The 14021-nt window shown below is 33.7% G+C and overlaps 1 protein-coding gene across 1 annotated transcript; it reads right to left on the minus strand.

Moving 5' to 3' along the window:
- Positions 1 to 583: 583 nt before the first annotated feature.
- Positions 584 to 6882, minus strand: LOC101260562 (vacuolar-sorting receptor 1-like). The gene is made up of 12 exons (XM_004246237.5): positions 6313 to 6882; positions 5184 to 5876; positions 4410 to 4498; positions 4244 to 4313; positions 4077 to 4160; positions 3577 to 3653; positions 3385 to 3466; positions 3189 to 3271; positions 2899 to 2965; positions 2366 to 2494; positions 1979 to 2085; positions 584 to 991 (listed from the first exon to the last, which is right to left on the minus strand). Exons 1-12 carry the CDS (start codon positions 6599 to 6601, stop codon positions 896 to 898), a joined length of 1866 nt encoding a protein of 621 aa, XP_004246285.1. The 5' UTR covers positions 6602 to 6882; the 3' UTR covers positions 584 to 895.
- Positions 6883 to 14021: the final 7139 nt, after the last annotated feature.

Here is a 14021-nt window from a genome sequence, read left to right on the forward strand (position 1 = left end):
TCATGATGGTATAATAGGAAAAAAAAATTGTCATTTCTTGATTTGTCAAAATGGACAAGTAAATAGGGGTAGAGGAAGTTATTTTTCTAATAGTTTTGCCTAAAAATGTCTTAACAACATTGACGAATCAAATCTCTGAAAATTACACTTAAATGACCACCAAAGGAAGGATGTGGTGCAATGAATGAGGTCGTTCCTTGCTTAATCAGAGATATACTATTCAAACTCTGAATAAATATAAAAAATAATCCTGGCATGGAATGCTTCCCCTAAATGGGACCCTACGTAGCGCAAATCAGAATAGTTGAGCTCCAGTACAGATACTAAACACCGAATAGGAAAAGCAAAAAAGAAAAGGTATAAAGTCAACTTCTTCGATTACAAAACTTGTCATGCAGAGGTCAAAAGTTCAAATGTGATCAGCCATCAAATCTTCAACGTGCCGATTGAGAACACAGTGGCAGTGGCCCTATCTGACAATTGGTATATAACATTCTGCTGTTGGAAAATCAAAATTAATCTTCTACAAGAGCAAAAGAGATGATATCAATCAAGTAATCACGCCTCACTCCAAAACAGGAAGTAATGGAATAATATGACACCTTACCATATACCATATTGGAGCAATACAAAATGCTCTCAAGTGGAATACAAACTGATATTGCGCATTTCCTTATTATTAAAAGTAAAACATCATGCGCAAATCCAATTCAAGGACAATTCCTTTTATTTGGTTTATGTGCATTGTTGGGACATACATGTACATAAATAAGATGTAATTTGTTTCGATGATGATCGGCACAAAGAACTTAAGGCTGACTAACTGGTGGCAGACATCCCCAGTGAAGGCTGCATTCTACCCAAGCCATCATCACTCTTCAGTAATGGTCTATCATTAGACGTTCCCGTGGGGGACATTAGTAGCTCCCTCTCCTTGACCCAAAGGCATATATTGTGCCATGATAGCACGAATCTCTGAGTCCATGTATCTCTGCACATACAGGGGTGGCTCGACAGTGTTAAGAAAAAGACAAGCGCCTTCGGCCTCCAAATTTAAGGGGCCTCATTTTTCTATAATAATAGGTTATAAGTTATTATTTTTTAATAAATATTGAATACTATTTGTAGAAAAAGTAAACTTTTCACGTAAAATTAAAGAATTATTAGAAGAAATTTGACATATTTAAAGTATTATATCTAATGAAAAATAATTTAAAATAAGAATGGTTGTATTATCAATTGAAAACTAAAAGAAATCTATTATATAAAAGTTATTAAAGATTCAAGTTTAAAGTCCCATTTAATTTTTGCTTTAGGCCACTTATATGCTTGAGCCGCTGATGTGCATATACAAGGTTCCAGGATTTAATGAAAAGGTGAAAGCAACATTGAACAAGAAAACACACTAATGGATCATGTTAATTCCAAGAAAGGAAAGAATTGCTTGAACAGAAAAGATGAATCTGTCCTAAAGATGGTGATAGGGAAGAAATACCCCACAACAAAGAAACCTTTAAAACATCTATCTATAAGAACTAAAGAAAGAAATCCCACTCCAAAAACTTGATATTTACTCTAAATGTTCTTAACTTTCTTGCTCTTATTATGTGGGGGAATTTGGTGCAAATCTCATTCTGGGGATATTTTCACTAAAGACTTGAGTGAGATTATAACTGGGACTCGTGGTAAAACAAAAGGAAATTGCTGGCCTTTTCATCAACCATGTATATTTAAGGATCAAACAACCTCAACAGGTAACTCAAATGCAAAATCCTAGGAGATTTGTATTGTCTAAGTATTTATAAATTCCCAAATCACTTTTCTAACATCATTAGTTCTGAAGATCATATGTTAATTACTATGGAAAAACTGGTTAATTAGCACCAGCATAACATTTCAAATGCTTTTTAGTTCTGTGTTTCAAAAGGTAACATTTGTCTGTCTTTGATGAAACTAAGAACATTTTACAATGACATACCCGGATTCTATACTTGTACACAGCATATGCCGAAACCCCTGCAACAGCCAAACCCAAGATGATAGTCCAAACAAGGCCCCAGCTGAACTCTGACTTGGCATCTTTGCCTGCAATTTCTCCAACAAACTTAGTCGCAAAGATATCGACAGACATGCAACTTTGGAAAAAAGTAGATCAATGTCTTTGGTATGCAGTTGGCAACATTATATTACATTAAAATAAGCTAAAACATGCTAATATCAGAAACATCACATATAAAAACTAACCTATTATCAAGAGACATCATATTATGAAACTTAACTACCTTCACCAAAGCCAAGTATATAAGAAACCATATGTCTACCATTACAAGTATATTTTCATTAAATTGACAGCTTCTAAACTTACTTATACATGTGTCATGTTCATGCATGTACAACAAATTGGCGCTGCAACTGCAATCATAACTACCCCAAGTGTTCTTGCATTTGCACTCAGCACACTGGCAAGCCAACTTCTCCTTGCATTCATCAATATCTGAAGAAGGGCCAAAATTGAAAACGAACTTTAAGAATAACAAGATAATTGTTCAACAGAAGTGCTATAAAACAGAGAGCAAAACTATCCCGACTCCACCTCAATCACTTATATTGATTAATGTGTTCCTATGAGAGGAAGCTAAGTTCAGATTCTCCAACAATACACTACTTTTGGAGAGTCTCTTTAGGAATCCAACACGCACCAGCTGACATATTTGAAGTGTCCAAGCAACATAGACAGGAAGTTAAAAGATTTGATCTCTTAGAAAGAAAAAGGTGCAAATATCTTTGGGGCAATTAAACAGACAGACAAAATCTCAAGAAATAAAGAATTAAATCTGAAATGTTTTCCGGGAACAATATATGTCAACAGATTGATACATAATGAACAATTCTACATACCCTCACAACTGTTAACTCCATCGCCTTTGAATCCTGGTGGACATTTGCAACCCTTTGTGTGATCGTCCTGACAAGACAAGGATATGACAAATAATGCTTCTGTCTACAGAAAGTCATTTGAGATAAATGCCTAATCAACCCAAGAAACAAAACCATCTTTAACTTTGGAGAACTGCTCAAGTAATAACAAAAAGAAGGAAGGCGGTTAGGGCCTCCCACGAAAGAATGAGAACTGCTATGGACAACAGTTCAAAAGGTAACACTAATCGTGCTTTAATAAAATCTCTTACAATGCAAGCAGAATATGCCCTGCTATTTTGGGTTCCCTTCCAACAGCCTCCATTGTTTATTTCACATCGCAATGCTCCAGATGCTGTCAAACCACAAGCTCAAAAGATTAGTATCTATGAAGACAACATGCATGCAACACAACACCACCAATTTGTGTGAGAAAAAAAGATGACAATTAGTGGATGAAAAGCTTACGTTCACAGTGAGTATAACCATCACCAACAAATTTTACTCCCTGAACTACTGGGCATTCACATACTCTACCACGGAAAGTATCCTGCATCACAATTTTGTACATTGATTGGATATTAAACTAGAAGCAAATAAAGCTGGAACTTCACAAAACGAGGCTTATCGTATAAGCAGTCTTTAGACAAATAACTCTACCTGGCATGCTGTAATATTAGCAGCCTCGTCCTGCCAGCACCCACCATTTGATTCTAAGCATTCATTTGTTTCTATTTCTGCAAAACAAGTATTAAAACAACTTTTGAATCACCTGGTAGGAAGAATGCATAAACTACAGACTAGCTGATCCTTAAGACCTGTTCTTTTTCTTTTATCAGGTAATCTGAGTTTTATTTAGCAAAGTAGCTAATGTAGTTTTTGTCTCATCAGGTTAAAACTTGAGATATGTCGGGTAGCCAAACACATCTGCAAGAATTTATACCGGCAATGTCTCATATATTATAATTTCACTAGTCTTTGCAACCAAGAAAATGATTGAACACCACTGGAGATAAAAAAAAAGAACCGAGGAAGATTCCACCAGTAAGAGGTATCTCTTTCGGACTTTTGACTCATCTTAAAGAAAAGTCACAAGCAGCAAGAAGCTGATACCAAATAATAACTACCTTCAAGACAAAGAAAAGATCAAGGAAAATGACCTTCAGTTAAACAAATTGCAGGCTCGGTTGTCTCCTCAAAACCTGAACAAATTGCCTTGAGGACTGCTCCCTTGTCCAGCTTACCTAAGATGAAGAAAAATATGTCAAAATAAGAATCTTTCTATTTAAGTCAAACACAATTTGCCTCTAAATCAAACAAGGTATACCTCTGTACTGTCTATTGTTTATAACGAGAGTTGGCAAGATAGTCACATCTCCACGAGCACCCTTACCTATCTGGAAAGAAGCAACATGGGAAGTAAAAATTCAACTCCACATAGTCTCAAAAGGCAATAAAGAAGATCTGTTCTATCACTTCTGTAGGACACACACCTGGATGTCCTGTTCGACCTTTAGAACAGGGTTGTCAGTATCTGCTTCAGGATCTCCAACACATTTTTCAATCTGTTTGACGTCAAAGCCTGCAGAGTCCATTAAAACAAAAAGGAAAATTCAAGACATCATTTCAAGTTCGTATAAAGAGTGAATATTAATTAATGCAGAAAAACCACCTAACAAGGAAAAAAAATGTAAAGTCATCACAACATTGACCTTAGCCCAGAAAGAAAAAATGGAGGGTGATCATGTGGCCCATTTTTGATACTTGAATGGTTAAGTAAAGGAATTAGTATTATAAGTGCATAGAAACTATCATGTCCTATCGTGATCTCTTATCATCCTACATAACTTTTCGGTATACTATTGTCAATTGAACTATTATTATGAAATCAAAAATAGCACGCAAGAAAGAACAAATATTCAACTGTGTATACCTTTTTGATTGCACTCAAAAAAAAAAACCGTTGAAGTTCAAGCAGGATAAATATATATGAGACCAAGTTCAACAGAAATAAGATTTTTTAGTAGATTATAGAAAGTGCACAATAATAATGATATTTTCTAGCTCTCACAGCTCACACACAAGGATGAAAAGACAGAAACACCAGCAGTAGAAATGAATGACCAGCACCACAACCTTACCAGAGAGAGGAAAATATGGATTGTGCTAAACTTATGGCTTCATCAATACAAAATGTACAGTAAAGCAATGATGCATCAAGTGAAAAACACCAACAGAAATATGAAAGGAAAGAAACTCCGACCTACCAAGTGACTTGATTACTTGATCAGCACATCCTTTTGTGTATTTCTTCTCTTTCATTGGACACCGTATTGCAAAGTCAGTGACATAATCCCACCACAACCAGGGTTTCCCACTGTCATTGGCAACCTTAAAAAAGCAAGCTTGACGTAAATTTTGCAAAACAACATCCTTTCCATCATAACCTTTACTGAAGTCTTGTTCAGGGTCTGGAGCACAGTACCTTCCATGGTTGATGCACTGAGACTTGCATTGCTTGCTCAAAATAAATGCTTCCGGGCAATACCAAGTTATGTAATGGGGACTAAACTGTGTATAACCTTTCTGCTCAAGTATCTGGGCAGCCCCCTTGAAGTTTTTGACAAACTCTCTCTGGCTTTCACACTTGGGGCCACACTCATCATTACTATTGGTCCAAAATTCGTACTCCACTCGATCGTCGGGATGTGGAAGAGCCTCTCTCCAATCGAGGTTTATGTTAACCAATTCTCCTTTAGATAGTTCCCTCTTGATGCTATCCCCAAGTGATTTGCTAATTAAAGCAGATGGAATAGTTATATCTTGCAAGTAATCTGCTTTTGCATCCTCTTCCTCAGGGGTGTCCATGGTAATTAAAGGCTCAACACGGTTATCAGCAACAAGAATAGCACCTGCTCCAGCTTGCTGAGCATTCCAAGCCTTCAGTGTGAAAAAGCAATCTGCGAATACAGGAAAAACCATAGGCACCAAGAATGAACAAGAAAGCACAAGTTAAACATAGAGGATAAATAGTATATACTCTTATAAGTTTACGTGGATACATTGTGTAAATTTGTTTCATGTTATAATAAGTTAACGAGCAAAACCACTCCAAATACATATATATATATAAAAAAAAAAAAAACAGGCATAAATAATACCCCCGATTGTTCAGTGCAAGAGCCAAACAAACACATGCTCACAGTTGCATTACACTATTTAGCTTCAAAAGGAACTAGCTTGCAATTCTACAAATCTTGGGGTTAGGCTTGAATTTTTAGAAAAGAAAAAAAAGTAGAGGCAGTTCTTTCCTAAAACAGGCAGCATAAAATTGTCATGTTCTATTAACATCCAATTATGTAGGCAGAAATGTAAGGAATGTCATGAAAAGTTTACCTCCTCTATCAACAAGAAGGAAAACAGGTCTGCCACCAGGCTTAGATTTGTAGAAGATATCAAAATCTGAGAAATTATTGCATGATTTTTTATTAGATTTTGGGTACATGACATTACCAACCAGAGTTCCTCCATACTGTGGTACACCAAAGTTGCCAATTGCACACTCATACACCTCTTTAATTGAGTCTGGTGATGTTACTCTCAAGCTGTTCTTCTCCACCACAAATCTTCCCATACAACAACCACACATCACAAACAATATACACACTAAAAACCCTACCTTCATCTTCACTTCCTCCCTCAGATGGAGAAAAATAAAGATGACCCAGATCAGCTAAACCTCTAAAAACTGCAAATTTACATGAAAAATCAAATCTTGATATCACCCAGATCAAAACATTCAGGTGAATAATCAATTAATACTATCAAAAAGCTCCAGTCTTTGAACAAGTAAAGGGAAGAAAATACAAAAGGGATGTAATGGTAATCACCAAAACACTATGAGACGTGTAAAATGTGCTAAATTGAGGAAGCTACGTGTATATATAAGAAAACTAAACTATTATCACAGACACATATTTGTTTTTGTCAATATTTAAACTACGTAAGATTATTGTTATCTATTATATTATATTATATTTAAAATAATATTTTATTTTTTTTTAATTATTTAAATCTAGTCAAATTTTTTATTTTAGAATAATTGATGATATTTAAATAAATTTATAAATTATAATACAGTACGATTTAATCAAACCAAACAATTAAAATATACTAAACAACAACAAACAATACAATCTAACCAAACATTGTATCTACCAATAGAGTACAATACATTATGAAACAATATGTAACAATGATCCAAACAAAGTGTTAGAGTTTTCGCTTTCGCAGTAATTAACGTTTGGATGTGAATGAAATATTAGTTCAAGATTAGACTCATAATTAGTTACGGCCACAAGAAACAAACCGTAATACTAAAATTATACTATTTACTAGTTCAAGATTGGATCTTTATTTTATTTTTCAATTTCTCATTTTTTATGTTATACATTTATATCCAAACATTCATTAAATTCGGGCAACACATTATTGGGGTCTTTTGCCAAATTTTTCTTCCTACAATCTTTCAACTAGATTGAAATTGAAGATATAGAGCAATATGTTATTTTCCATTTTACATGTGTTGTAAAATATCAGAGTAACTTTTGGGATGCCATTTTCAATTAAGCATCATAATATTATTTTTTGTAATTTGTGATATTAAGCTTGTATCTTCAAAAATGTACAATTGAATTTACAAGTAACGTTTGAGGATGATATAATCGAATTTGTAACACCTCTAAGACTACTTTGGTGAAGCTAGATCCTAACACGTGTGTCATGAGGTTTTAAATTCCTAAAATGTTTTATAATGATGTTTTGAAGCAGTGTCTAAAGTTTGATGATGTTTGGAGGTCAAATGTCCAAGAACGTCCATGACATTCCAAAGATTTTCCTTGAGACATGCTTGTACGTTTAAGTGTGCATTTGCATGTTTTACGTGTTCGTTTTGGTTGAAATTGATGTGAGAGGTTCCTAACTTGAATACGAGGGTATTTGAGTTGGAAACATCTGGGCAAAACTCCCCAAGGACCAACCAAAGGGTCCTTGAGGAGGACCCAACTTGTGAGCCAAAACTGTCAAAAACAGTCTCAAACGACGGAGGCAGTCGACGCCCCTTAGACCAGTCAACACCCCGTCGATTGAGGGTGTGGGTTGACACTTAGTGTGGGGATCTTGTTCTCCCATTTGTCAAGCCTCTGACCCAAACCACGGACCCGCAGGACGGTCTGTAGGTGGTTTACGGGGCGTAGATGAGGGGGTCATTTGGAGACCTACAGTTTTGTGCAGGGTCTAGGCCTAAGGAAGGGTAAGTTGGGTATTTCACTTAGTGTTATAAAATTTTTTGGGAGATTCTTTAAGGGATTTTTGGGTATTTTAATTAGTTTTATAAGTCTATAACCCTTAGCCAAGTCACTATTCAAAAATCAAAACCCCAAACTCAAAGAAGAATTCACTAGAACACCATTGAAGCTTGAAGGGAGATTGGATCTTGGAGCTTGATTTCTCCATCAATTTTCCCTCAATTTCATGGATAATCATCATTAAGGTATGGTGTTTCATCCTTGAATCTTCTTTCTTTAAGGAGCCAATCTTTGAAGTGATTTTCAAGACTTCTCAAAAGATGAATTGTCCTTTTTTGATATCTAGCCATGAGTTCTTGCATAAAATGTTTTGAATCAATGAATTATGATTGAATTGATGTTAATTTGATGATTTTATACTAAAACTCCATGAACCCATGCAAATCATGCAATCCTAGTTTTGTCTATTTTATGGGTGATTTGATCATGTCTCAATGATATTGATTTCTTGTGTAGTTTGATTTAGGCTATTGAATTATGTAAGAAGCATGTTAGAATTGTAAGTACGCTGTCCTAAATTGATGAAACTCATATTGTATTATCTTGGATCATTGTATATTGTGATTATTGGATTGAATTGGTGGCTATGACTATTGGTAATAACCTTTATGGATTGAATTAATTGAATTGACTTGGATTGGAGTTGTTGTAGATGGAATGGTGGTATGTTGACCTAACCTTCTTTATATTGTGTAGTATAGGTGTTTCAATGATGATGTTTCATATGATCCACTTATGGTGGCGGCGCTTATGTGTTATACTAGTGAATAATGAGGCCTCGTCGACATTACATTATGAATTGTGAAACAATGTGGCCTCGTCGACATTACTTTATGAATTATGATATTGTCATATTATAACTTGAATATGTGAGTATTGTGAAGGTCTATATGGTTTATGTGTATATGTCAAGTTAAAGTATGTGTTCTTCTAAGTGATTATATATGATCATGATAGGCTATAGTAATGCCTTATATGTGTATACTTGATGTTGGAATGTGAATCTTCCTAGTTGACTATGTGAGTCTTACGATGAACTATTATGATGTTTCTATAGAAGTATGTAGGGAGACTTGCAGGTATACTTAGTTGACATTATGTGATACATGAATGATATTGTACATGTGATAAGATGATAAGTGTGCCTTGTTTTGATAGACCTATGTCCCTTACTTGATACATGAAGTCTATGAATATGACTCTTGACTTAGTAGGCTAAAACACCTTTGTCGTGAATGTACATGTACAAATGGAATATGATCTTGAATATAGTTAAGAAGGTCATTTATGCGGAACCTTCTAGAAAGGAGGTATGATATACTTGAAGATGAAAGTCGTAAAGGTATCCTTCTTGTGTGAATGATGGACTTAGGGGTTGGTTGACTGGAACGACATGAAATCATCCTTAAGAAATTCATTGAGCTACTTCAATTGACCATTGTAAGGCAGCCTTAGTGGACCCTCTTTGGTAAAGTGTATTATGATTTGGTTATGACTAAGATATGGTACCTCTTCATATGCTCCTTTGTTGAAATACTCTATGAGAACAAATGCTAGAACTGAGAGAATATGCTTGGGGAGTGGCTCTTATTTAGATGAGATTAGAGTACAAAGAAACCCTTCATATTCCTTAACCATGTGCCTACATGAGATATGTCCTAGTTCTACCCTTGGCAAGTTGAACACCTAATCAGAGTAGAGTTGACTCTGGATTCCATGAGCAACTAGTAAGGTCTATGTCTGTTATTGCCTATTCTCACTATGTGGGATACATTCTAGTATTGGATAATTTCTATGATGATTAGGTTGTGGAATGGGATGCTATCTAGACATTGCAGGAGTAGGCTTTGAAGATGTTAGTATGTAGGTTCCCTAGGTCTTCTCCAAGACCATTATGTGAAAGTCCTTAATTGATGAATGTTTTTTAAATGGTTTAATGAGCCTAGTGACTTAAGAAAAATGAAAGTAAATGAAAAGGTGCTTATCTAGAGTAGCTTTAAGGATTTCTTAGGTAGGCTTGGGGAGGGTATATGGTCGGTCTCTTCATGTTTATGTGATTTGAGGTGATATTGATGCTATATGGTGGAATGTAACTATATGTGCTTGTGTTGACTTAATGTGGACTTTTTTATAATTGTCTTATGAAGTTTTATTCAAAAAGAGCATGTTTTATACAAATGTCCTTTTAGCATGGTTTTAATTGCATGTCACCATACTTAGTGCATTCTAATGTACTAACTTCATATATTTTGTTTATCTCTAAAGGTGTAGGTGGAATTTGAGAGGAGTCTTTGAAGTGGAAGCTTGAATTAGTATTCATTCCAGCAAAGTTGGGGTATGCCCTCAATAGATACGAGAACATCACTATGTTTAATTTTCATTGTTAAAAGTATTGTAATATAATTAGATATTTCTATATTTTGATGTATGAGCCCTGTCCCAAGATATTCGTGTGTCTAAGAGGACGACTTTGAGACCTAGCCTTTTCTTATGATTTCTATATAAGAGATATTTTGAAGTATTACTATTTCGTGTGAAAACTTTTAATTCTGCACTACGTTTCATATATGTATACAATGAATGAAGTCAAAGGGCTTGTACAAGATCTCTGAGAGGTCAAGTACGCAGTGCAACAATAGAGAATACCATTTCTTCAAGGGTGTACTCTCGCGTCGTGACATAATTCATCTGAAGCAAATAAATAAAAGAATAATGTTGAAATGAAGAGGAAACATTAAGCAATTATTATATAAAAGATTGATATAACACGAGTCAACTAGAGCTTGATAATTCGTAAACACAGATTGTAGCCGATATATAGACTAATTGAGCAAAGCTCAAATAACAGTTAGATTATTTTACTATTATCATGATTAATTTGTCATTAGATGAAAAAATAAATTTTAAACGAAAAGGGTCAAAAATGCCCTTAAACTATATGAAATAGCTTAAATTTACCCTTAAATTATATTTCGATTCAAAACTATCATTCCAAACTATTGGGTTAGAAGTGATCTTCTTATTAGCGGAAGTTGTTAGATGACATGTGGATGGAACATTACCCTCCAATAGGTTTCCACTGCCACATAGACTAAAAGGAAACTGATTTCGTCCCTTCTCCCTCATTTCACGACTAGGGTTTTACAGTTTTCTTTATCGATGGGTTTCAAAGTGGATATTCCTGATTATATGTTAGTAAATCTGTTTTCTTATTTTATTATGTTTACAACTACAAATTAAATCTATTTTCTTATTTTATTATGTTTACAACCACAAGTATCCACTTTGCAACCCAGCATGAAAAAAGCTATGAAACACTAGATACGAAATGAAGGGAATTGTGTGAAATCCTAATGATCATGCTTTGAAATCATAAACATAACAAAATAAGAAAAAATATTTACTAACCTACAAATACGAAAATCCACTTTGAAACCCAATCTCAAAGAAAGCTATGAACCGCTAGCCGTGAAATATGGGGAAAGTTGTGAAATCCTAACATCATGTATTGAAATTGTAAACATAATAAAATAAGAAAAAAGATTTACTAACCTATAACCACCAATATCCACTTTGGAACCCAACCACGAAGAAAACTGTGAAACTCTAGCTACGAAATGAGGGAGAATGGGTGAAATTGTTTCTGAAAAACAGTGAAACTGGCGGGGTGGGAGAGAGTATTTAAGATTAAGGGATTTAGTTTATGTTGAAGTATAACCCTATGCAATGTGGCATCCACATGGCATTGAATAACTTCAGTTAATAAAAATGGTACTTTTGACTCAATAGTTTGATGAGAAGGGTAGTTTTGAGCCGAAATATAGTTTAAGGGTATATATGAGCTATTTCAAATAGTCTAAGGATATTTTTTAACCTTTTCCGTTTAGTATGTATGGCAATGGAACCCTATTGGCATGCAATGTGACAACCATGTATTCATCCACATGACATTTAACAATTTCCATTAATAAGAAGGACATCTTTGACCCAATGTTTTATAGGAATGGTAGTTTTAAGTCGAAGTATAGTTTAAAAGGTAATGATCTATTTCGAATAGTTTAAGGGTAGTTTTGACCCTTTTCCAATTTTAAAATGGTGCATCAAATCCAAGAAGAATAAAAAAGTGAAAGAGAGAGGAAGTTGGAGGGTGGGGAGTGTAGATAGTAGAGGATTAATCTTTTTTATTAATTCACTATAGAATAAAAAGTTAGGTGAATCATATGAGCTCATGCATCAAGTAATTTCAAATTATATTAATAGTGAAGGGTCTGGAGAAGGGTCTAAAATACCATTAAACTTTGATATTTGATATACATTTACCCTTCATCCTCATTATGCGTGTGAGCCGTTAGAAATAAGGTATTCTTGAGCCAATAGATTGACATTAGGGGTATTTGGAACCGAAAGGTGTATGCTGGATAGTTTTGTACCAATTCAAATAGTTGAGAAAGATTTTAGGCCCTTCTCCTAATATTAAATAGCAAACCATCATATTAGTACATGATTGAATATCTATTCCTTGTATTAATTCCATGTTGCAGGAATTCATGAATTTTTTAAATGGAGTAAATGTAATATTAGAGAAATTATATACGCTTCGCGCGGCTATAAGTAATATTTATTGGACAATAAGATATAATATTTATATCCATGTTAGTAGCAGATATATAGACAATATTGATATTCTCTTCATCTACAATATGATACATCTTTTCATTTTTTTTAAAAATATAAAATATAATTATTTAAAATCTTTTAAGTGAAAACTATTCATATGTATATAGTAGAATAAAATATTTAACATGGTGAAGTAATGAAATAAGAGATCATATTTTGAAATAAAAATAGGGATAATGCACAAGTACCCCCTCAACCTATGTCCGTAATCTCAGAGACACACTTATACTATACTAAGGTCTTATTACCCTCATGAACTTATTTTATTAATAATTCTCTACCCCTTTTCAGCCTACCTGGCACTATCTTGTGGGCTCAATACTGATTGACTTATTTTTCCAAGGTGGTGCCACGTAGGCCGAAAAGGGGTATAAAATTATTTATAAAATAAGTTTAGTGGGGGTAATAGGACCTTAGTATAGTATAAATATTGTTTGTGAAATTTCGGGCATAGGTTGAGGGGGTACTTGTGCATTTTCCCATAAAAATATATTGAATTACATTTTTATGATCCTTTATACAAATTCTTATTTCGTAAAATAAAAATTTGGAGTTTTTCATTGTGTCTTTATTATTAAATTTGTTTATTATATTTTTTAAAACTTTAATTAAATATTTACAAAAATTATGAAAACGAAATATGAAAAAGTTATAATAATATTTAAAAGTATAAGTTACAAGTAAGTTGAAAAGACATGAGCTATGAATTTTATTAGACATCAATTGCAATAATAATCATGTATTAATTTTATTTGTAAAAATAAATAAATAAAAAAACAAATGTGAAAAAAAGGGATAGAAATATTATTATAAACAAAAAAATAATAATTGGTGACTGGATGAGAAATATAAAAGTACATTTCAAACGTAAAATAATAGTGATTGTTACATATAAATAAAAGGCAACATAGTATTAGTATTTTATTTTTTTAAATTATTTTTTTGCAATCATAACAAAAATGAAGTTCATGATCACCATAATTTTTGTTTGAAATGACAGTTGTATTAATTGTGTTTCATAACCACAAAACCAAAGAATAGCAAGGAACCAAACAAGTAGTA

Source organism: Solanum lycopersicum, chromosome 9 (assembly GCF_036512215.1).
Source record: "Solanum lycopersicum chromosome 9, SLM_r2.1".
NCBI lineage: Eukaryota > Viridiplantae > Streptophyta > Magnoliopsida > Solanales > Solanaceae > Solanum > Solanum lycopersicum.